Source organism: Melozone crissalis, unplaced genomic scaffold (assembly GCF_028551555.1).
Source record: "Melozone crissalis strain CALT ecotype California unplaced genomic scaffold, PUWL_Pcris_2 ptg000041l_1, whole genome shotgun sequence".
Lineage (NCBI taxonomy): Eukaryota > Metazoa > Chordata > Aves > Passeriformes > Passerellidae > Melozone > Melozone crissalis.
This window is the reverse complement of record NW_026535819.1, coordinates 2,212,735-2,236,218: the sequence shown is the minus strand read 5'-3', so window position 1 is coordinate 2,236,218 and position 23,484 is coordinate 2,212,735. Positions and strand designations below refer to the sequence as shown.

Below are 23,484 nucleotides of genomic sequence, written 5' to 3'. Positions count from 1 at the left end.
CCTGCACCACATGGCCAGGGGAGCTTTAGGACAGAAAATAACTCTGAAAATGCTTCCAAGCACTGCTTCACCCACTACACTTGCTTTAAAGGACAAGTTTTCGGAGTTTGAGAAGTTTGGAAAACGTTGAACATTGGAAAACATCCCTCTAATCTGCTGGCAGTGTGCTGACACCCGTGGCATTCCTGTCTCACCAAGGCCTTGCATCCCAACTCTATCACCACAAACTTCTTCATTATCAATTATTTATCACCTAGAATAATGAAAGGGGAAATGCTGGACCTGCCAGGGGATTTGCAAGCCTGAAATCCTCCTTCCAGCCCTCTGGCTGTGCAGGGGAGATCTCAAAACATCAATGAGGTTGTGGGGACAGAACAGAGAGCAGAGTCAGGCTGGCACCACAGGGACCTGCCTGCTCCAGCAGGCTGCACTTTGATCCTCTCCCTGCAGGAAAACAGCAGCCAGAAATTCGCTAAAATGGCAACAAAAAGCTCCACAAAGAGAGGAAACGAGGTCACGGAGCCGATGAAATTCAATGCTGTTAATTGATACAAAGCGTGATGGAGCAGCAGAATCTAAACTCTGAACTCTCTGAAAGATAATTTTTTTTTAATTGCAGCAATGCAGCAAATTAATGGACTGATAATAGAGGCAATCTCCAGATTTGGGGGCTGGGAGGCTGCACTGCCAAGCCTTGGTGGGAAGCTGAGAGCAGCTGGCAGAGCCTTGCACAGAGCCCGTGTGAGCCACGCTGAGCTTGGAGCCAGGAGCAGGAGGAGGGGTTTAATTTGCACATGAACACCTCCACCTCTGCTCTGGATCAGGCAGTGCCAGTGGAGCAGAGGCAAATGCAGCATGGCAGGGAAAGCTGCGCTCGCTGCAGGGCTCCACGGGCAGCCTGCTCTCACCTCTCAGCAAGCAGGGCTGGAGTAGAAAAGGATTGCTGCTGTCTGTTGGTGGCACTTCTCACCACCAGCGAGGTTTGGATTCAAATTCCAGCCTTTGATTCCTGTCTAAGCCACTCTGCTGCACAGACCACAATAAAATGAGTGAGATGCCTCACAGGAACATGCACAGCAGCATTTATCAACCAAGTTATTCACTCTGCTGGTGATCTCATGGCCACACAAGGGTTGAGGGAGAGCAGCTCACACCTGAGCAGGGCTGGGGACAGGGCTGGGACAGAGGGACAGGAACCTCTGTGTCCCCCAAGAGGGGAATGCCTGAGCTGCCAGGCACTGAACAGGCTGTGCACAGGAAAAGCAGTGAGCAACACCTTCAGAGCAGCAATAAATTATTTCCCTTGGGAACAAAGATGCAACTGCGATGAGAGAAGGTGGTGGGAAAACACAGCAGTAAAATTTAATGCATTCTCTGCAATTACAGCTACAGCTGCCAAGTTGTTTCTCGTGCTGTCACTACAGCAGCAGTGACAGCTTTGGGGCTCAGCCCGACCTCACAGCCTCACCTGAAGCTGCAGAGCCCTCCTGGGGATTCCTGCAGGCACAGGGCCTGGCTGTGCTGGCAAACAGCAGCCTGGTGTGTGCACATCCCTGCGCTGGAGATCCCTGCCCAGGCTTCACATCCAGCCTGGATTCTCCCCTGCCCTTTCCTGTTGCAGACATCTTTTATGAAAAATCCTTTCTTTAAGATTTTTCCTCCTGAGAAGCTGAGAGGCCTCAGAACAAAAAGTAAACAATGGTTATCTGCTGCTGTGAGATGCAACAGGTGCATCTGTGATTGGTCTCATGTGGTTGTTTCTAATTAATAGCCAATCACAGTCAGCTGGCTCGGACTCTCTGTCCAAGCCACAAGCCTTTGTTATCATTCTTTCTTTTTCTATTCTTAGCCAGCCTTCTGATGAAATCCTTTCTTCTATTCTTTTAGTATAGTTTTAATGTAATACATATCATAAAATAATAAATCAGCCTTCTGAAACATGGAGTCAGATCCTCATCTCTTCCCCAATGAAAACCCCTGTGAACACGGTCACACTTTCCCTGCAGGCTGAGGGGGCACAGGAGCTCCCCTGGCATGGAGATGTCCCAAAGCCACCCCAGGAGCCACCAGAGATGTCCCACCAGGCTCCAGAGCCACGCCAAGACCCCGTGGAAGGAGCTTTGTCCCATTTACCACAGCAGGAGCCAGGACTCCAGCATCTCTCACACCCTCTGCACTCTGCCTGCCAGGAAATCTCTCATTTAGGACTTTCTGTGTGTCTGTACAATTGCTTGAGGGGAGTGAAACAATTCATTTTGCCCAAATGAGTGAGCTCAGCACCAGGAACGTGCCCACCCCATCAAGGCCCTGCCCGTGCTCCCCCCTTCACTCAGGTACCTTGAAACGCTGTTTTCTCCTTCAAACCCATTCCCCCAACAAACACAAAAGAAACCAAAGGGAAAGTAAATAAGTGGGAAGAGAAAACCACCCCAGGGAGGGACGGAAATTTGAGCCCACAGTGTTAAATTGCACTAAATAACTGAAAATCAATGTTGTTCTTCCTTTTCCTCGGGGCACAGCCATACACAGCAGCACTCCAGGGACACCTCTGCTCATTCCACCAGCCTGCTACGTGCACTTGCTTTTATTGCAAGCAAGGGCCCACTGCTGACAGTGAAAACAATATCCCTGGAAAAAAGCAATGGCCATTTTTTAAAATAAAATAATAGTTACAATTACAAGAGAACCGCGTTTCTTCTTTGCTCTATTACTTTCATAATTTTCCTAATACTCCTGCCAATGTCCAGGGGTACCTGCCTCAGGATGAAGAGACAAGAGCACACCAATAGCTGCAAGGAAACATCAATTAAAAAACTCCAAGCAGCACTGCAATTAAGACACAGCATTGGGAAACATCCCTGCAGCCTTTCAGAACAATTGGAAAAAACAAACCTCAATTAAAAATGCTATCATTAAAAAAAATCTGCAAACACAAGAAAACCCAAATCAATTTTATAAAAACCCAAATAAATTTTATGAATCTGCCTCAGGCTTCCAGTGCTCCTCACCCTGGTGTGTCCCATCTGGGGCTGGGCTCAGGGATCCACTGGCAGCATCTGTTGGTTTTGCCTCTGTTAAGGGTGAGGAGGTGCCCACACCATGCAGGGCTGGCAGGGGGAAATTCCTGCTTGTGCTGTCACACAGAAACTTCCTTGACAAAGCCTTGACACGGGGAAACAGCCTAATCTAATTAATTAATTAATTAAACAGCCTAACCTAATTAATAACTGGTTTGGTTTTGCTTTGCCAGGTGGAAGGAGCAGAGGAGAAGCAATTTAATTCTGCTGGGCACACAGGCACTCCCAAGCTCCTGTCTGGGATCCCAGCACCTTCAATTCGTTACTTGGTTTGCTCAGGCATCATCACTGAGCATCCCTTGAGAGATTCTGCACCCAGGGATGTGGGAATAGCTCTAAACACCATTTTTGAGGGAAGGGATATTAGCAATGATATCCATCCTGCTCTACAAACAAGGGGCGACACTGCTGGGGATGAAGAGCCTGCCCCAGGGGAATTTTGGGGCACACAGGCACCAGAGCTGAATTTCCTAATGCCAGGTACAAACCTTCCCTGGCACAGAGGCTACAGCCTGAGCAGACTGTGCACTGATTTAAAATATTGGCCATTACCTCACCAGCAGAGAAATAAATGTCTCTAATTTCTGGATACAAATTGGAATTTTCAAATTGGCATCTGCATCTTCCAAATAAAATGGGGAAAATTGCCCATTAAATCAAATAGCAATGAAGAGAGGACTCAGCCACAGAACCTGCCTGGGGAACACAAAACTCCCCAGCTCCATTAATGTAATGATGCATTTTGATGAGGAACTCACTTGGGGCATGTTAGCGTGAAAACTGCAGGGATGAGATCCTCCAGGGCTGATACTGCAGCACTTCACTCTGCTCATGCCAAGCATCATCTGACCTAAGAGTCAGAGCCACCACTTAGTGACAAATTAGAGACAAAGACCAGATGTCAGATCACAGACAAAGAAGTTGTAAGACTCTAAAAAAACCCGAAAGCAGAAACTTAAAAGAATTGTCAAAATCCTCTTTTCTTGGTTATGCAACATCCAAAATATCTTTGATTTGAAATAGGAGATGTTAAAATTTTATAGAGAAGTTGCTGAATTCTTCTGCACAAGCAGCTTTTCCAAACATTCTCATCCATCAAAATGATTTTTTTGCTGATAATTAGCCTCAGAAAAATGCACTTAATCAAAGTGACATCCATTACTTCTCGCTCCTGTAAATAGGACTGTGGCTTCTGACGATGATTTTCTGGAAAGTGTTCAGACTATTCAAATTAGGCAACAAATAAGCTCCTAATGAACACTTTTCTGAGATACAGTTTAATTTTACTTATGGGCTTTTTTTATACATGCCCCAACCCAGCTGTCAGCACTGTCCAAGAAAAGAGAAATGCAGGAGGATCAAAAACTGCCACAGCCAGGACAGCGAACATCAAAGGGATGTGCCACAGCTTGGGGTGTGAAACAATATTTACCCGCCCAGCAGATGTGCTTTCTCAGCTGCCTTTAATCAGCACTTGCAGCATCCCTTCAGAACGGGAGCCTGGGCAGCCCCAGCAATGGGGATGCTGGCCTGAGTTCCTGCTGCATTCCCCAGCATCCCTGGTCCTATTCTCACACCTCCTTGGCCCTGGGGATGCTGTGCTGGGCTCCTGATCCCCTCCTCAGCATCCCTGGCCTGGCTCTGGGATGCTGTGCTGAGCTCCTGCTCCATTCCCCAACACCCCCGGTCCTATTCTCACACTTCCTTGGCCCTGGGGATGCTGTGCTCAAATCCTGCTCCCTTCCCCAGCATCCCTGTCCTGGCTCTGGGATGCTGTGCTCAGCTCCTGCTCCCTTCCCCAGCATCCCTGGTCTGGCTCTCACATCTCCCTGGCACACAGGATTCCCATGCCAGGAAGGTGAAAAGGCAGCCAGGCCTCTGTGCCCCCAGTTCCTCACCTTCCCTTTGTCACAGGCTCAGCATCTCAAACTCTGCCTTCGCAGAGGCTCCGGGTGCTTTCATGGCCACGAAACACCAGTGAGGTAAGAAAGGCAGCACTGCCAGGAGCCAGCAGAACAAATCCATTTTTCTCCCAGTGCTGGCACTGACAGCACCTTCCAAACGGGAAGGGAATTTCTGAGCTGGGCAGGACTAATGCCAGACAACAGAGGCAACTGCGAGGCTCCAAAGGGAACCTTCCCTGCCCAAGGCAGAAATCACCTCCAGGCCCCAGCAGTCAGATTCCTGCCCTGGGAGCTGTTTGTAGCCTCTGGGAATTCAGAGCTGAATGCTGAATGACACCTAATCCCGCCTGGCAGAAATGTCAAGGCCAGAATTCAAACACAGCCGAGCCCAGAGCCTTCCACCCTTCGTGGCAGTGAGCTCTGAAGATAGTGAGATGATCCTGGAAGGAGCACTTGGACTTGACAACTCTAGATTTGCTTGTCATTAGGCTTTTCTCTCTCTGTCTCACAAATCCATTTTCCTCCCACATTCCCTTCCCAGCCAGCCGTTTCCTATTTGCTTCCTGGCCAATTTATTGCACCATCACAGGATGTTCAGAGTGTTATTTCATTCTCCTGTCAGTCAGTCCACCTGCCAAAGAGCAAGCCCTGCTCAGAACGACTGCGATCAGCTTTCACATCCCAAAAACAAAGGTAAATTAGGAGCAGCCTAATTTACCCATTCCACATCACAGTCACTGATTAGTTCCTTCTGTTTCAGAGGTTATCTGGACCCACTCTCTCCCCCTGCTGTACCACAGCTCTCTAATTATCTCCTTGTTCCAACGAGCTCTCATCTCCTCAAGCTCCAGCATTACCTCATTCCAGGGTTGGTGTCTCTTCAGCATCCCCTGTGATGAGGATGCACTAATTCATCTCCAGCAGGAGCAGTTTTAACTCTCCAGAAGCAGCAAAACCCCGGGCTCCCCTTTGGCCTCTCGTCCTTTCAGTCTTTGCTGACCCCAGAAACCTCCTCACTTCCAGCAGCACACTCATCCCTGGGTAATGTTCACAATCAGGTATTTCAGACATTGATTTTTAAGCATTCCTTTGACAAATAAATGAGATATTCAGCATTATGGATACTTTCCTTCAGGGTTACATCTCCAAACCCAACAAGCTCTGTTTTACCCCTGCAGAGTTTGTGGGGGGATTTTCCTCAGCACATCCCTGCCAGGGCTGCAACAAAATCCTTCAAAGCACAGCTCTGAGCTGCTTATCATCCACAAAGCCTAAAAGTCTCTCTGCTTCTCATTTTTTTTCTTCCTAAATCAGCTCCTGATTCAGTGGGTTTGGAGCAGGCTAATGAACTAGTCATAATTACTCCAGCGAGCTCGGTTCAGCCGCAAGGTCTCACTGTTATTGATGACTTGGACTGGAATTTAGGCCTGACAGCAACATTTCCCAAAGCCCACAGCTCATCTCAGCTCCCAGGGAAGCCAACTGGACTCCAGTGAACAGCAAATGTGGGCTCAGAGATCTGCGTGCCCCCACACAATGAAATTATCACTGTTTTCCAGATGAAGGGGAAATCAAACAACTCAAGGAAACAGCACAGAGCCGGTGAAACTGAGATATCTTGAGAAACAATGCTAATGAATTCTTGAGAAATGGGGCTAATGAATTAACAAAGCAACCCAGAGCATCTCCACATTAAAATTAAAGAGAGATGCTGAATCAGAAAGATTCAAATTTAGAGGAAAATGAAGGTTAAGGGGTGTAACCAGAGAAATACATAAAGAACACAATCTGCTATTGCCATCTTCATACTTCAGATGCTTCCAAATACTTAAATATGAAAACTATTAAATCTTCAAACTTGACCAAATGAGCCATATCACAGCCATTCTGAAAGCCAGACATTTTCTGCAGCAGGAATTTTCTGTTAACTTCTCACTTGGCGTCATAAAACTATATTAATGTTTAAGTGTCTGTTAAGGAAGTCTGAGCTTTAAAACCTCCAGGATCACAGATTTCTTTTCGAGCCAGACCAATTTTATGCAGCGATAAAAGTTAGGAACACTTATAGAGAACATTTGTAAAACCCACATTCACAGTCTCAAAGCCAAATTCACTCTTTTTTTTTTTTATGATACTTGTACATATAAAAAAAAGAAATTATCTCTTAAGAGAAATGCACAAAAAGCCTTGATGCAGGTGTACCAGGCACACAGCAGCTAGTAAAGGACTAACCAGTAATTGAAAGGTTTTCTCCAACAAGAATTACACCTCTCTTTGTTTGCATCATGCAATTAATTGGTGGGGAAAGATAAAAAACTGACTCCCCATTAGCACTGGTATTTATGGTACGAGCAGAGTTGAAGGGAAGGTGCCTGTTCCTCTTGATTGAACTGCTCTGCCCATGGAATTCTTGTGCCACTCATTCCCTCTGTTGCTCACTCAACCTGGGGATCAATCCCAGCCAGGCAGGAGCTCAGCACTAAAAGCCATTCCTGTGGTCATCCCAGGGAAGGGAGAGCAGCACCACAACCCCAGCAGCTCTTCAGAGTCACCCTGCAGCCAAAACAGCCTCCGAGGGCAGCCTGGAGGAGCCGTCCCTCCTCAGTAAATGCTCGTCAGCCCAAATTCCACACAAATCCACAGGGAGCTCCACTGTCCCACACCTGCCCCAGACATCGGTCCCTTCTCCTGCTTGTCAGCCCCTGGTGGGACTCCAGGATTGAGCAAGATCCCCAGAGAGCTCTGCTGGCCCAGCGCACCCACAGCACTCGCAGTGCATCCACAGTGCTCCTGGTGCATCCCCAATGCTCCCAGTGCACCCACAGCACTCCCAGAGCACCCACAGCGCACCCACAGCATCTCGGAGCACCCCGATGTTCCCGAGGCACCCTCGGCCTCCACCCGCACACCCGGCGGTGCCACACACCGCCGGATCCTCCAGCACATCCCAGCGCCCGCAGCTCCGGGCACCCCCGGCCATCCCCGGCCTGTGCTGCCCTCAGCACCGCGGAGAGCTCCGCACCGGGCGGGAGCAGCACCGCGGACAGCTCGGCGCCCGTGTCCCCTCCGTGTCCCCTCCGGTGTCCCGCGGCTGTCCCCGGTGTGTCCCCCCACCCCGTGTGTGTCCCCCCTCCCCAGCAGAGCCCCAGGTCCGTGTGTCCCCGCCGGCCGCTCGCTGTCCCCGCGCTGTCCCCGCGCTGTGCCCCGAACCTGTCGTCGCTCTGGAAGGACTGGTCCCCCAGCAGCAGATCGCGGAAGCGGTACCGGGGCGGCAGCGGCAGCACCTCGGACTCCAGCTCCGTCATCTTCAGGGAGGCGATGTCCAGGATGACCCCGCTCTTGCGGCTCCCGCCGCCGTCCCCGCCGCCGCAGCCGCCGGGCGACGAGAGCCTGCGGGAGAGACACACAGAGGGGACAGCGACAATGGGGGGGCGCGGGGGCCCTGCCCTGCCCCGCCCGCCCCCGCCCGCCCCGGCGCCTCCTCCGCGCCCCCCCGCACCCCCGGTTACATTGCGGGGCAGGCGGCGCCCCCCCGGCAGAGCGCTCCCCCCGGGGGCATGGGTGGCTCGGGGCTCCGCCGCTCGGCACCGGGCCCGGCAGGGTCCCCCGGAGCGCCCCGCACAGCGGCGCCGGGCTCAGGACATGGGCTGCGAGCGGCGGAGCGACGGAGAGCAAGAGGAGCCAATGGAAGAGCCCGAGCGCCGGGAGGAAACCAAACTGCTCGCAGGATAAGCGAGAGCCGAGCCCAGATCCACCCCCAGGCTCCCCCCGCCGCCAAAAGTAGGGATGGGAGGCAGCAAGGCGATGGCTCCACAGCCGTGCTGGAAGAACAAGCACAACCTCCTCTCCGGGCTGCTGGCACTTAAATCATCCCAACAGCCCCGGGATTAAATGGGAAACCGCCGAGGCTGATGAGTCAGTCGCCTGTCCAGCTGCCAAGTGCCGTGGACAGGAGGATACATCACACAACCCTTGGCATGGCCATGGCACTTGGACACATCACCCAACCCTTGGCATGCCTGTGGCCAGCAGGATACATCACCCATACCGCCCATCCCTGGCATGGCCGTGGCCAGGACACATCACCCATATAACTCATCCCTGGCATGCCCATGGTCAGGAGGATGCATCACCCATACCACCCATCCCTGGCATGCCCGTGGCCCCATCAGGGATGGGCAGTGCCTGGCAGACACCCAAGGTGGTGGCTCACAGACAGCTGCGTGTGGCCACCACACACAGGGAGCAGATGAAACCCAGCCAGCTCGCAGAAAGCTCTTTCAGAAAGTTCAAGGCTGTCTCTGGTCTCTTTTCTCAAAGCACATTCACCAACCAGAACGTGGGTACACCCCTTCTGCCCATCACAGCAGACTGAGGTTGAACCGAAACCTCACAAAGCAGCAAAGCCATTCATTGCAGGGACCCCAGAGACAGCATCCTGATCCTGTCTGGTTGGGCTTCATCAGTAGAGTTCATCCAGGAGCACCAATTTCACAGACTGTTGGTGGGAAGAGGGGAGGACAGGGCTTGGAAGAGGACACGTGGTGCCTCTGAGCTGATTCTTTGTCCCTCACATGGAACTGGAGTGTGAGGCAGCAAAGAGCTGAAAGGCTCCAACTCCTGCCTGATGTTCTTCCAAGAGTCTCCTCCAAAGCCTCTCCAACCCATTCCCAGCATCTTCCCACAGCTTTGCCTCCAGAATACCCTGCACAAGCAAAGGCAGAAGAGCCTCCAGCAGCTGAACCAGCACTGAGCACAGATCAGGGATTTGCTGCAGGGATGGGAGCTGAGGCTCCTCTGATCCTCTTCTCTCTCCACCACCTCACAGCCCTGCAAATCAGCTCCCAGCTGAGCAGATCCCAAAGCCCTGCTCAGCTGCTGCTCCCGAGTTTCCAGAAGAGCAGTCAGCACGCAGGATTTCAGAATTTCTGCTGAGCACAGCCCCAGCAGACGGCCCAGCCCGCCCTCAGCGCTTCAGATGCTCCTCACTGCTGTTATTTGCCACTCAATCCTGTCCCCCCCAGAGCTGCCCAGCTCCTCTCAGCTGCCACGTGCACAGAGCAGCCAGGGCTCTGCTCTGACTGATGCATCTGTGCAGGGCCTTGGGCACTGGGGAGGTTGTTCTATGCTACTCATTGATCCAAAACTTGGTCTTCAGGATAAATCAAACCAAGCTCCTGTCAACTCAAGCACTCCCTCTGGATCCACTGATAGAAGCACTGAGGTTTGCTGACCACCTCCAGCTCGTGTTGCAAAGGAGGATCTAACATTAAGCACAAAAGAAAAAAGAAAAAGCCACAATTAAGTCTTTCCTCTTGGAGCCTAACTATGATAAATGAGGCCAAAAGCAGGCTGTTTCTAGGCCATCAGGACAGCACCCTGAAACGCAAATTTCGGCGCGAGAAAATGCAATTTTTAAAAATTATCCACCCTCTTATGATAACCATGGTTTAAAGCGGGGAGCCAGGTGCCTGGCTCCAAATGGGGGTGACTGTGATTGTGTTTGAAGGAGAATGTCACACCCAGAGCTCTCCAGGGATTATCCAGTGCCTGTTCAAAGGAGCACCTTGTTTAAAGGAGTGCTGAGCTGCAGAGCCCTGGGCACACTGCCTGCCATGTGCACAGGGCATCTTTACCCACAGCTCCTGGGCATGCAGGACAGGCAGGACCATCCTTATCCTGCCCACTCTGGGAGCTGTGGATGCTCACAGCTATTCCCAGCCCTTCTCCTGGGTATCAAACACACATTTTGGGGTTTGGGTGATGTTTGGCTTTTTTATTTCCACATGATTCTTTTCCAACTCAATTAATCCATCTCTCCTGGCCTCAGATCGTGTGTCAGACCATGAAACAAAGCAAATATTCACCACTGTCCTTTATCAGCACTTAAAATGTGTAGTAAAATCCAATTATATCAGTAGCTCTGGAAACACAATTTCTGCTATTTGCATCTGAGCTTCGTCTCCCATTGGCAGTAGCAGCTACACTTTGAATGTATTTTCCTCTTACTCTTGCATACAAAATCATTCAGAATTTTAAAATTTTGGCACATTTGTTTATTCTGGATGAAGCTTCACTACACGAAATACTGCATTTGCTTGTTTGTCATGATGGCTTCATCAACTGCACAGTGACTTTGAGATATTGCACATTGATGTCTTAGACAAAAGTGCTCCTGCACAGCACACAAATCCCCTGACACTGGCACAGAGGATTTACAGCCTCTCCTCCCAAACACAGGGATCCTGAGCTATGCAAATGCCACAGCAACCTGGCTACTTCTTCAAAGCTGTAGTGGTATAAAATAAAAAATTCATGAACAAGCTCATTTATTGCATAGTCTTCAAATACTACCAAAAAAAAAAAAATAATCCTGGAGTGGTTTATAGCTAAATACAGATCTGCAGCTTTATTTTTATCATCCCTTTCCTTCCTTCCTCCAGAAGCCTGTACCACTAAAGCAGCGTGCTGCCATCAGCATATGGAAACCTCCACACTCCTCACTCTCAGCTACAGCAGCGTCTCTCCCAGCCTGGGCAGCTCCTGGGGAGGGGACAGGGCCCTGCTCAGCCTCCTGGAGCTGGGCTGAGCCCTGGTGACCCAGCCAGACCCCTCTGCTCCTGCTATAGAGCCATCCCTGCCCGGTTCAGCTCACACAGGAGCCCCAGAGCCACGCCTGCCTCGGTTCCCTCCATCCTTCCCTGAGCCTGGGCTGGCTCAGCCTCCCCCTGCCCTTGCTGGTGCCACCAGGCCATGGGAGCCTCACTTTCTAATCAGCCTAATCCCCATAACAATCTACATCCACCCCGGGACAGAAAGCCTCACCTCCTTCTGGGAGTGAAAGTTCATCATAAACTTCAAAATTCCCCATCAGCCTAAAAATAGACTTGTACTCCCTTACCTTCCTCCCCATTGCACAGCTCGTATCATGGTCCATCCTACAATTCACAACATGGGCTGGGAATGCCAGCACAGAACCAGGGAGGGGCTCGGTGTGGCTCTGCAGTGCCCTGTGCTCCTGGGGCTCCTCAGAGCTCCCCACATCCAACAGGCAGCTCTGCCTCACAGCAAAATCCACAGGCAGGGAGCCCCTTGCAATGGGTGTTAGGATTTCCATTATTGTCTGTAGCTATGTCTGCCAAAAAGAGGAAGGACACAGCCCGAGTTCCTGCTCTGCTTCCTCCCACACTGCACACCCCAAAAACCACAGGGCACCTCCTGCTTCCCACCACAAACCAGCAGGGTCACCACAGACCCCACACTGCTGTGGGATGGGACTGCCCACACCTGCCAGGAGCCCCAGAGCCCTCAGGGACCCCTCTGCTCTGTCAGCACCAGAATTATGGAGATATCTTCTGCTTGTGAGGGCTGTGCAAGTGGAACAGGTGCACCTACATTTCGGGCAGGTTCTTGCATAACCTGCAGCCTGAAGCTCTCCTCTCGCACTCCAAGCTGCAGAAGGAGGCAGAGGCACAGGCCTTGCTGGCAGGATCTGTTCCGAGCCCATCCTTCCCCAGGAGCACGGCCAGGAAAGGACGAGGCCAGGCTGGGAGCCTGGATGTGCCGCCAGGACAGCGAGCACCCCGTGTCCAACCCAGCGTCCCCTCCTCAGGCAAAGCCACCTCTCAGCCTGGGACAGTCCCTGCAGCACCCAGAGCTGCTGCTGTGCCTGCTGTCACCTCTGAAAGGACAATCCCTGGCCGAGACGGGGGAGCAGAGTCACACACAGGCTCTGACCTTTGGCTGCTGGCACCGACACAGGACACAAGCTGTTGGCACTGCCCAACTCTGGGCAGCAAACGGGCACTGGCTGGGCAGGAACCTCCAGCTGCTCTTTGCTGGCCCAGACCACCATAGGATGAGTGTCTGGATGGCACTCAAGGGCTGGGAACCTCTCCAGAGGCTCCTTGGGCACAGTAAGGGCTGCCATGTCCTGTCCCCCCTGACCCAGCCATGGCTGCAGAGCCTGTCCTGCATCCTGGTCCACCCTCAACCACCCCCAGGCTCCCTGAGCCCCTCCAGGGAGCCAAGGCACTCAGGAAACGCTGCCCTTTCTCTCCCTATAGTTATTTAAATATATACAATCATCTCGTGTTTGTTTCTCCTCCCACAGTTCTGCTGGTTACCAGGTTACAGTTGTTCTCCCCTCTCTTTGTGGTTTGGGGGTTTATTCCCTCTGAGTGACATTTCTGTGGGGTCTCCTAATGGCTGGAGTGTGTGGGGACACAGATTGGGTCCCTGGAGCCAGGATGGAAGGCACCACATCCTCCCTCCCAGCCCTGCAGGAACAGCCCATGGCAGGGTCTGGGTGCTCATTTCAGAGCTGATTTCTCTGCCAGCACCTCCTCTGTCTGTGAGCAGCAGCCAGGTCACTGCTGGCTCTGTCCTGCCTTGCTGAGGAAGAGCCCCAGGCCCTCATCCCCTGTCCCCTGTCCCTCCCCAGAGGTGTCACAGTCACTGCTCATTGAGACACTGGTACCCCTGTGATGGGTGTGGATTTGAGATCTGATTCAGAGAGTTTGAGGAGCTCTGAGGATGTGAACAGACCCATCCCAACCCCACTCATCACTCCCATGCAGCCTAAGCAGCTTTTCAATCCTGGTTTGGGTACAAACCTGCAGAACACACCCTCACCCATCTCTCCACACACACTCTCACAACGTGTGAATTCTCCCAGATTAAATTCCTGCATCCCAGCTCCCATCCCCACAGACAGCTGGACTGTCCACGTCAGGAGCTGCTGCTGCTCAGAACTTGTGCAGAGCAGCTGAGCCCTGTGACAAATCCATCCATCCAACAAGCACAGGCAATTTAGCACCACAGGCCTCACGGAGAAATTAGCATTTTGTGTGTTTCACGTGGAAAATGAACAGGAAGAGTGAGTCAGTGCAAAGCTCCACCAGCCTTTCCCCCGCTGGCAAATGCTATTTTCTAGAAGATAAAAGTAGAAATTGCACCTTCCAGGTCCAGAGCCACTTTGCTCATTGGACAGCCCTGCCTCAGCAATGGAGCCCCACACCTCCCCATCCCTTCTGGCCAGCACATGAATGTTTTGTGTGACAGGCTCATAGGAGGCACAGCCCCACAGAGAAACCTTTTCCTTTTTCTTTGATCCCACAGCAGCCCATGAGGGGCAGAGGCAGCTCAGCATCCCCAGCCCCATGGCAATTTTCCAGTTCTGGTCCTCCCATGGGCAGACATGAGTGGGAGTGAGCCCCAGGCATCCCCTGTGTCCAGAGCATCCCCTCTGAAGGGCTGGCAGAGCTGGTTCCAGCAGGCACAAAGGCAAACAGGCCATGCTGGTGTCCCTGGGGACTGCAAAGCCCAAATAACCCTGGGGAAAACAGGGGGGGAAAGCTCATCCTGCTCATCCTGAGCTCCTGGCAGGTGAGGGGAGCAGCTCTCATCATCAGGCCTGGCCTGGGGCCTCCTCATCTCTTTAACAAGAAAAACCAACCTGGAGCAGTGCAAGGCCTGGTGGAACCAATCTGAGCAACCTGGCCTGTGTAAGGTTCCCTTTCCATGGCAGGGGGTTGGAACTGAAGGACCTTTAAGGTTCCTTCAGCCCAAATCCTTCTGTGATTCTGTGACTTGCAACCAGCCCATTCTATTGTGTCAATGTGCAAATAAAACGCAAATCAGCCCAGCCGAGCACTTGCAGCACAACATCCCAAGCGTGCTGGCCTGAGGACACAGCTCTGCCCCCATCCCTGCCCTTGGGCTCCCAGGGCTCATTCCCAGCATCAGGAGAAGGGGCAGACCCGGAGCACTCAGCCTGCAGAGCCAAGGTCACCAGCCCTGCCGGGAAATTCCTGACTCAGCCCTCTCCAGGCTATTTGTGGATTGCACCAGGCCCCTCTCTGCTGTGGGAGCAGATTTCCATCCCTTCCCAGCAAGGACATCACCCCTTTCTCCTCCTGGGCTTGTAGGGTGGCCTGGGAGCCAAAACAAATTCTTCTAAAAGCCCAATCAACCCCAGTGCTCAAGAAAAGCAGGAACCAGGACTGAAGCTGGACAAACAATCCCTCAGGGAGGCCCTGCCAGTCCCAATGGGAATTCTGGAGGTTGTGCACACCAGATTCCCCAGGAAAACCACCCAGCCTTCAGGAACAACACCAGGCTCATCATTCACACCAACCAACCACCACAGATTTAAACCTAAACAGATAATTCACCTAAAAAGAGAACAATTCCCTTGGCACGGCCTCCAGAGCTGTTCCTGAGAGCCAGTGGCCAACCCTCCCCTGTTCCCTGAGCCATCCCAAGGGACACAATCCTGGCACTGTCTCACTCCCCTCACCCCAAGCCATGACATCCTCAGCCACGTTTGTCAGTGCCCAGCAGCTTTCAGGCTCATGTGAAAATAAATTAAAGCCTGCAAGACGGGGAAAGTGCTAATTCCTGCTAATAAACTGCTGGGAAAATCCTCCCCTCTGCCCAGCCCCAAGCTGCTACAAACAGCAAGGGTTGGAGCATGGAGACAAAAAACTTCTTTATGCTCCAGACTCCTGCAGAACAGCCCCTGCTACGGAAGCAGAAAATAATAGAGGGATGTGGGAGGAGGAAGAGTCTCCTCAGAGTGTTCAAAACCACAAAGTCTCGCAGAAATAAACCACAGAGGCAGGTTTGTCACCACACCTGGAGGGCCAGGACGTGATGGGATGAGGGGAGATTGGAAGGCAGGAGACAAACAGAAGGGGAGCACTGAAGCAAACATCAGTGGGGTCCCACCAGGCTCTCCAGGCCTGCAGGGCCTCAGAGGGGATGGGGATGACTGCAAATTATGCACTGGAGTCCAACCAGAACCCGACTGCAAACAGGAAGATCTTGGGGCACTGACCGACCTCATGATAAAATGTCAGACAAAAATTAGCATCAATAAATTCCAAGTGATCCAAAGGGAGAGGGAGGAAATCATCTTCCTGCACACAGAGAGCTCTGCAAATCAGCACTCAGAAAATAGCCACAGCAGATATGCCACAAAGCCAACAGCTCTCAGAGGGGTCAAAACCCCAAATTTTAGGGAAGGATTTTTATTCCAGACAAGACCACCATGGAGTCACACACACTTCTGGCTCCCTCCCTCAGAGCTGAAACAGCACAGAGAAACAGATTATTCAACTAATTCCAGAGGTAACTGTGGGTTTTAAAGTGATTTGTGCAAGGCAAGGCCAAATAGACCAGGAGGAGTATCCAGCCTGGAGAGAGACATGATGAAAAGCAGATAAAACCAGAGAGGACAACCAGGGAGCAGGAACATCACAGGAGCTCAGGGAAATCACAGGCAGCAGCTCAAAGGAGCAGCAGCACGTTCTGTCACACCACAGGGCTCTCATCCATCCCCTTGTGGAAGCACAAAGTGCCAATGGCTCCAGGAGGGAGCAGGAATGCCCAGGGAATCCACCAGGCTGGCACAGCCACTGGGAAGGGCTGCTCCCTGCTGCCCTCTGTCCCTGCCACAGAACCCCACAAAGGTTTGGGTTGGAAGGAGCCTAAATCCCATCTCATTCCCGAGGGCAGGGATGGTTTGGCTTGAAAGGGCCCTAAATCCCCTCATTCCCAAGGGCAGGGATGGTTTGGGTTGGAAGGGCCCTAAATCCCATTTCATTCCCAAGGACAGGGATGGTTTGGGTTGGAAGGAGCCTAAATCCCATCTCATTCCCAAGGACAGGGACAGCTCCCATTGTCCCCAGGCTGCTCCAACCCCATCCAGCCCAGCCTTGGGGCAGCCCCAGCTGCTCTGGGCACCCTCACAGGGAACAATTCCCTCCCCAGCTCCCTCTGAACCTCCTCTCCTGCAGTTTGTGTCACCAGGCAGTGCCAGGGACAGCAGGGCAGGGGCACCTGAGCCTGGAGCTCTCCTGGCCTGGCTGATTCATGAGAAGGATGAATGAGATGTCCCCACTCCAGCCCAGCCTGGCAGGGACGCAAGAGAAACGCTCAGGGCTCCAAAACAAATTGCGTGGGGTCAGGGAGAGGCCGCTGCAGGACGGGTAGGATCCAGAGAGATGCTGTAAATATTTTTGCAGAGCAGAAAGAGCCCTGAGCACAGGCAGTGACCTACTTTGCTGCTCTCCAGTGAAGGGTGACACGGCCATGCCAGAGCCCAAGGGCAGCTCCTGAGGAGGACATCGAGCACATTGGGGCTCCTTTTATGGACAGAATAGTGGGGAAGGGCCCCAAAACCTCTTCCCACTGAGCCAGGAAGGGTCCCAAAACCTCTTCCCACCAAGCCAGGTGTGCTGGTGGGTGCTCCCCCTCTCCTAGCCATCTGAGGAGGACAAGAGCAGAATTTCTATCTCATCTCTGCCACATAAACACCCTGAAAACACAGGATGTTTGGCCCTGTGTTTTATGGCTCCCCATTGCAATTTCTCCAGGAACAGCAAGGCCCGGATGCCCACGGGCAGCCAAAGCAACAGTTGTTGTTGCAATGCACAAGGCTGACTTTCTGGAAGCTGACAAATGTCCAAGCTGGTAATCACGCCTGGAGGAACTGATTACTAATTAGCTACAGAGCCTGGGTCAGTGCAAGCTCTGCCAAAGAAGCATCTCCTCATCCATTTGCAGAAAATTGAAAACTTAAGAGACAACAACAGGCTGTCAGCTGCAGGGACCATCCTGGTGCTAAACTGAGACAGCTCCTTGGATTCATGGAAAGACAAGCAGGAGAACCATCCTGGACCTGGATGAGTGCTCACACTTAGCAAGAATCCCATTTCCAATCCATAATCTGTGCTTTTTTTCTTTTGTCCTGCCGTTGGACTCAGAGTGGCAGAGTCTGGCTTTAACCAGAGCGGCAGAAGGTGCCTATGGGCATTTTTAACCTGGCTGCTCCAAATTTTGCTGTGAATTTTAAGGCCAAAAGCCCTGTCCCAGCCAGGTGGGACTGAGCAGAGCTCCCTGGAGCTGCCATCCCACAGGAACACCCCGAGGCTGGCATTTGCTGCTGTCCAGCCCCAAGCTCAGCCTCTTTGCACTGGACTCGCCTCCCTTGCACACCCAGCTCCCAAACCCCTGGCACAGCCCCCAAATCCCTGCTCCCACAGCCTGCAAATAGCAGCGGCCACACGGATCCCCCAAGAGCAGACAGGACAAAAGGCACGTACGTCTAGGGCAGAGCCATGGGCCCCCAGCAGCAGCCCCGGCGCTCCCTCCAGCCGCTGCTCCTCAGCCCAGCACGGAAATCTGAACCTGCTCCCGCCCAGCCCTGCCTCTCCCGCTGGCCCCGGCTCGGGCAGGATATTTTTGTGTGAGTCCTTCCATCTGGCTGCCCATCCATCACCGTGCCCGTACATGGGCAGGCAGGGGAAATCCTGAGTTCCCCGAAGTGACAGCCTGGATCCTTGCGAAAACACTCACCCACATTTCCCACGAGGTAGGACAGCGAAATTCAGGCTCTTTGTACCCTCTCTGGGTGCCAGAAATGTGTATTTATTCTCCAAACAAACTCTCAAGTGCTTTTACAATTAACCCTTTGCTTTCCACCTGGGAGGGACTTTCAGGACCATTATGGAGAGGGGCAGGAGGAAGCTCACAGACATTTCCACACACATCCCCACACTCAGGAAACCGGGCAGACAGAATTTCTCTTTAACAGCTTTTAAGCCAGCTCTAGATTTGCTAAGTGAAGGGATAATTGAGTTTCCCCTTATTTCAGCGGGGTCAGCCCAGCTGAGGTCCCCTGAGCACTCAGCACAAGGCTCAGTGAGTGTGTTCTGCATCTTCGCTGCTCCACCCTGGCTCCCACATCCCTCACACACATCTCTGGTGACATTGCTGGTCTGCCCTCACACCTGCAAGCACAGAGAGGACACAAGGAGATGGTGTTGGGCCCTGCTCTGCCCTGGAGCTGTGCACAAACCCCACCTGGAGAGGAGGGGAAACCCTTGGGGAGTGAGGGACAAACCCTTGTGGCAGGCAGGGCTGAGAGGCAGCAGGTGGTTAAATGTGGGTGACCATTTGTGGCAGGATTTGTGCCCCCAGCCCGAGCTGCAGAGGAGGAAAGCAAAGAGCAGATCAGGCCCCTGGGATGGTCTGGTGGTGCTCATTGCCTGCTCTGCCCTCTCTCTTTAGCCAGTCTCTAACAATCCTCCTCTGCCTCTGCAGCTGACCAGCTCTGGAAAAGTGCATTAGGCACCAGCCTGCTCCGAGCTGGGGAAACTGCAGAGTCCTGAGGGCTGCAGGCAGATTGTTTAATGTCTCCAGAAGGGCAGCAAAGGGTTGAGCACAAGGGCAGGCAAGACAAGCAATGGCATTTCAACCTCTCCGGAGCCTGAGGGGGTTAGGAACACATCGAGCTGCAGAGCAGTAATTGGGAAACAAAGTTCCTCAGTCCAGATTGAGAGAGACAGGCAGGAGGATCTCTGGGCAAGGATTTTGCAGTGCATTAGGTGAGGATAAATCACCCAGACAGGGCTGTGGTGTCAGTAATGAGGAGCAACTCCTCGTCTTCCCCTAATGCCGAGGTTGGAAATCTCCAGGAGCCGCTGTCTCCAACCCATCCCTGATCTTCACAGACACAAGAAGCCCCTCAAGGGTGTCATTTCTGCAGGCACATCAAGCACAGCTGCAAAATGAGGCAGTGGGAGGGCTGGGGAAAGCACTGTGCTCTGCAGCCACCCTGCTGTGCCCAAAATAACCAAACGGTGCCACCCAGACTGGGGGTCCTGAGGCACCACGGAGCCCTGGACATTGCGTCCCTGACAGAGAGAAGGTAATAATGAGGGTCTTAACCCTGAAAAAACAACATTCAAGGATTTCATTAATTACCCACCTCAGTGGCAAGGTACTGAGAGCTAAAGAACAGAGTGTTCCTTCTTTTTGCATTTAGGTTTTTAGTAATAAAAGATCATTTCCCTGAATCATGGCAAGCGGATGAAGACATAAAAAATCCCAGCTGGGCAGCCCAGGACACAAACCCAGCCAAGGTCCTTATCTGCCAAGCACGAATTGATACACACGACTCATCTGCACACTTCAGCTGGCACTGGGTGAGTGTGACAGGCAGAAGTAAATTTAACCAGAACAATGAGAATACACAGCATTTTTCAGGAAAAACTGGGATATTTTGGCAAGGACTACTTGTGAGGAACAGGTGCTGCTGCCAGACACGAGGGGACGGTGGCACTGAGTCCCGCTGGTCTCAAGCAGCCCCTCCCTCACACCGGACACGGCAACTTCGGCACAAACCCAGCCCAGGGATGGAGCAGGGGCCGGGCAGCACCTACAGGAATGCAGTATTTTCCGGGTGCCCCTTGGCTTTGGGGCGGCTCTGGGGCTCACCCGAGCCCTGCGTCAGCCTCACAGCCCGGAGCACACCCAGAGGGATCGGCACGGACCCTCTTCCCGTGAAGGATGGGAGTGCTCGGGGGGCTCCAAGCGCCCCGTCCCCATCCCCAGGCAGCTTCCCGAGGTGCTGCACCCACAGGGACCCGGCCGGGCCTGCGAGCGCCGCAGAAACTTTCCTGCAGGCTCGGGGCACCGGGAGAGCGGCGGGGACGGGGCACGGGGGTCCTGCCTGCCCCGAGAGGGGAAGGGGCCGCTCCGGCCGCCCCGGGAGCTCCGCGCTGCAGCGGCCCCACCGCTCCCCACCACGGCAGTCCCGGGAACCCTCCCCAGCCCCGGTACCTGTGGGCGCTGCCATCGTCGTAGACGAAGGAGCGGTTGGTGTAGCACTCGGAGCGCACGGGCCGCCCCTCGGCCGGTTTGTAGATCCCCTGCAGGCTCCGCTCCTCGCCCGAGAACGGCATCGGAGCGCCGAGGCGGGGCAGAGCCGGGGGCGCGGGCCGGGGGCTGCCGGCCGCGGGCAGGGGCAGAGCCAGCGCCGCCGTCCCGGTGCCGCCGCCCGCCGCCCATCACGGCGCGCCCCGGTGCCGCCGCCGCGGCAGCCCGCGGGCCGCTCGGGAGCTCCGCATGCCGGGGCCGGGCGGCTCCGCGGGGAGCGCGGCGGGGAGCGGGCGGCAACAGGTGCGGGATGAGCGGGGAGGGGCGGGGAAGGGCGGGACCGGCGGGCGGGGCGCACCGGGCGGGGCCGGGCTCCGCCCTACGCGCACCGGCGGCCGCGCTCGCCTCCTCCCCCGGAGCTGCCCCCGCGACCCCCGGGCTGGGACAGCAACCCCGTGATCCCCCGGTCCGCGTCCCTCTCAGCACGACCTTTGGGTGGCTTCCTTTATTTTCCTTCCCCCTCTCCTTTTTCCCTATCTTTTCCCCATCATTTCCCCTTTCCTTTCTCCTCTCTTCCCCTTTTTCCTTTCTTTTCTTCCTTTCCTTTTCTATTTTTTTTCATTTTCTTTTTTATTTCCTTTTCTTTTTTTTTTTTTAATTTGGTTGGATTTTTTTTCCACTACCCACACAAATATTTGTGTTGAGCGCTGCTGCGCCTCGGGGTTGTGCCGAAAGCAAACAGCGCGGCCAAGCCCCGGCAATTCCTGCGCCGTGCTGCGCGGCCGGGCCGGCAGCGTTCATCCTCCCGGGGAGCCCTGCTGCAAAAACACGGCCCCGCTGGGGAATGGCCCCGGGCCAGGGACAGCGTGGGCAGCCTGGAAACGAGCCGGCATCCGCCAGGAAAGGGTTAACGGGATGGGCTCCAAGGTGCGTCCCCTGCGAGCTCAGCTCCGTGTGCCAGGAGGTGCCGCCAGTAATGGCGTGGCCAAATGTGAAGCGCCCCGAAATTGTGTCCCCTGGCAGATATGAGCGGCTGCAAAGGGAGCGCCCCCGGCACAGGCAGGGAGTTCTGCCCCACTCCTCTCCTTTGTGCTTCCTTCTCCTTTCCTCTCTCCGAGCCTAGGCCGTTGTGTAGGCGCTGGGCAGCTCGCTGTGGTGTCATTTTTTGGGGTCCCGGAGCCGGGCTGGTGGTCAGATACCCCGTTAAAGAACTGTTCCCACAGCGGCCACACAGCCCCTTGTGTTCTGTGCCAAGCGCCACCTCAGTCACCCCAGCCCTTCAGTGCCACCCAGGGCAGGTGACGCCACCCACGCTGGGACCCCGCTGCTCCCAGAGCTTTGGTTTCTCCCTCCGGAGCTCCAGTCCCGCTGACCCGGGTCCCCCCACCCTCGCACGGGTGTGATCCACGGGCACCCGGCGGATCCGCAGCCCCCGCCGTGCCCCAGCCCCCGGAGCCGGAGGGAAGTGCCCCCGCTCGATGCGCTGCGCTCTGCGCTTCTCTCCAGCACCGCAGACTTTGTTTCTCCCGCAGCATCTCTTCCTCCTCCTCCTCTCTCTCCATATGGACTCTCCTACACCAGGAGTCACCGGAGAGAAAAGCAATTAATGCTCCCCCTGCAATCCGCCCGTGCGATGCTGCCCAGCCCAGCCCGCTTTGAAGAGGGAAGGTTATTCTCCATTCACTAATTGCCTCACATTATCTGGTGCGAAGTGTCAACGTGCAGCTCGGCGAGGAGAGGGGTGGGTGGCACAGCAGCGTATTGACATGCTGGGTGATAACACAGGCGTGGGGGAGGAATTTTTTAAAACAGTCAGATGCCGAGAGATATGAAAAATGAAAGAGAAAGAGCCAGAAGAAGAGGACATCCCCATCCAAATGCTGGAGTTTGAATGGCAGAGTGGGGAGGGTTCTGCCTGACATTGGTGCCATCCCAGTGAGCTCAGGCCACCACAGGGACAAGCTGAGCGATCTGGTGGCATCCTGCCTGAGGAAAGAGCTCTGGGCCTGGGGACTGCTCCCAACTCCAGCACAGAGCAATTCCCTACATCCCTGAAACCATGAGGGAAAGGCAGGGCAGTGCCCTCAGCAAAGGTGTTGTTCAGAATTTTGGGGGCTGAGCTGGTCCTTCCTGCCTCGCTGCAGCACTCCCCAAAATGCTATCGGTGCTACAAGCGCTCATTTCCCAGCAGACATTGTCACAAAACACAATTAATAAGGATTTCATGTACCTCCTACTACAGGGCTGTTCTCCTGATTCCCTCAGTCCCGACAGCTCAGCTGGGGAGCCCCTCAGCACCCCAACATTCCTGTCAGACCCTGGGCAGGGGAGCACACACTGCAAGGGGCTGCACCCCAACATTCCTGCCGGATCCTGAGCAGAGAGCACACACTGCAAGGAGCTGCACCCCGACATTCCTGCCAAATTCTGGGCAGGAGAGCACACTCTCTCAGCAAGGAGCTGCTCCCTGCCTGGGCAGGGGATGAGCAGCACACAGAGATGGGCACACCCCAGGATGCCAAGTGCTGTTTCCACAGCCGGGTGCTGTGTGTGAGCACACAGCTCTCTGCTCTCCAGGCTCGGGGGGCAGCACAGGGGGCTCCCAGGCGAGGCAAACCCTCTGTCTGAGAACCCCCAGGGCTGGGAGCAGGGACAGGCCCTGCTGAAGGCTGCTCTGACACATCCCAGCCCAGCTGCCCGAGGAGGGGCCTGGCACAGGGCAGGGAGACTCAACTCTGCTGTTCCTGCGTCTGGGAGAACAATAAATAAACCTGTGGGAGGCACCAGTGGGATGAGTCAGAGGCGAGAGCGAGAGAAAGTCGTCATGCACAGAGCAC

At 54.1% G+C, this 23,484-nt stretch overlaps 1 protein-coding gene across 6 annotated transcripts in view; it reads right to left on the bottom strand.

Moving 5' to 3' along the window:
* Nucleotides 1–20,769, bottom strand: part of KCNT1 (potassium sodium-activated channel subfamily T member 1) — a 75,230-nt gene extending 54,461 nt beyond the window's left edge. For 5 of the 6 annotated variants that reach the window (XM_054284347.1, XM_054284352.1, XM_054284349.1 and 2 more), the window contains exons 1-2: nucleotides 20,612–20,769; nucleotides 8,192–8,371 (exon numbers count right to left, since the gene is read on the bottom strand). In XM_054284347.1, coding sequence (XP_054140322.1) covers nucleotides 8,192–8,371; nucleotides 20,612–20,733 — 302 coding nt within the window. In that variant the 5' untranslated portion in view covers nucleotides 20,734–20,769. Of the gene's footprint in view, nucleotides 1–8,191; nucleotides 8,372–8,490; nucleotides 8,556–20,611 lie in introns of those variants that run through there. The other variant, XM_054284353.1, reaches the window with a different exon arrangement.
* Between the last annotated feature and the right edge of the window lie 2,715 nt (nucleotides 20,770–23,484).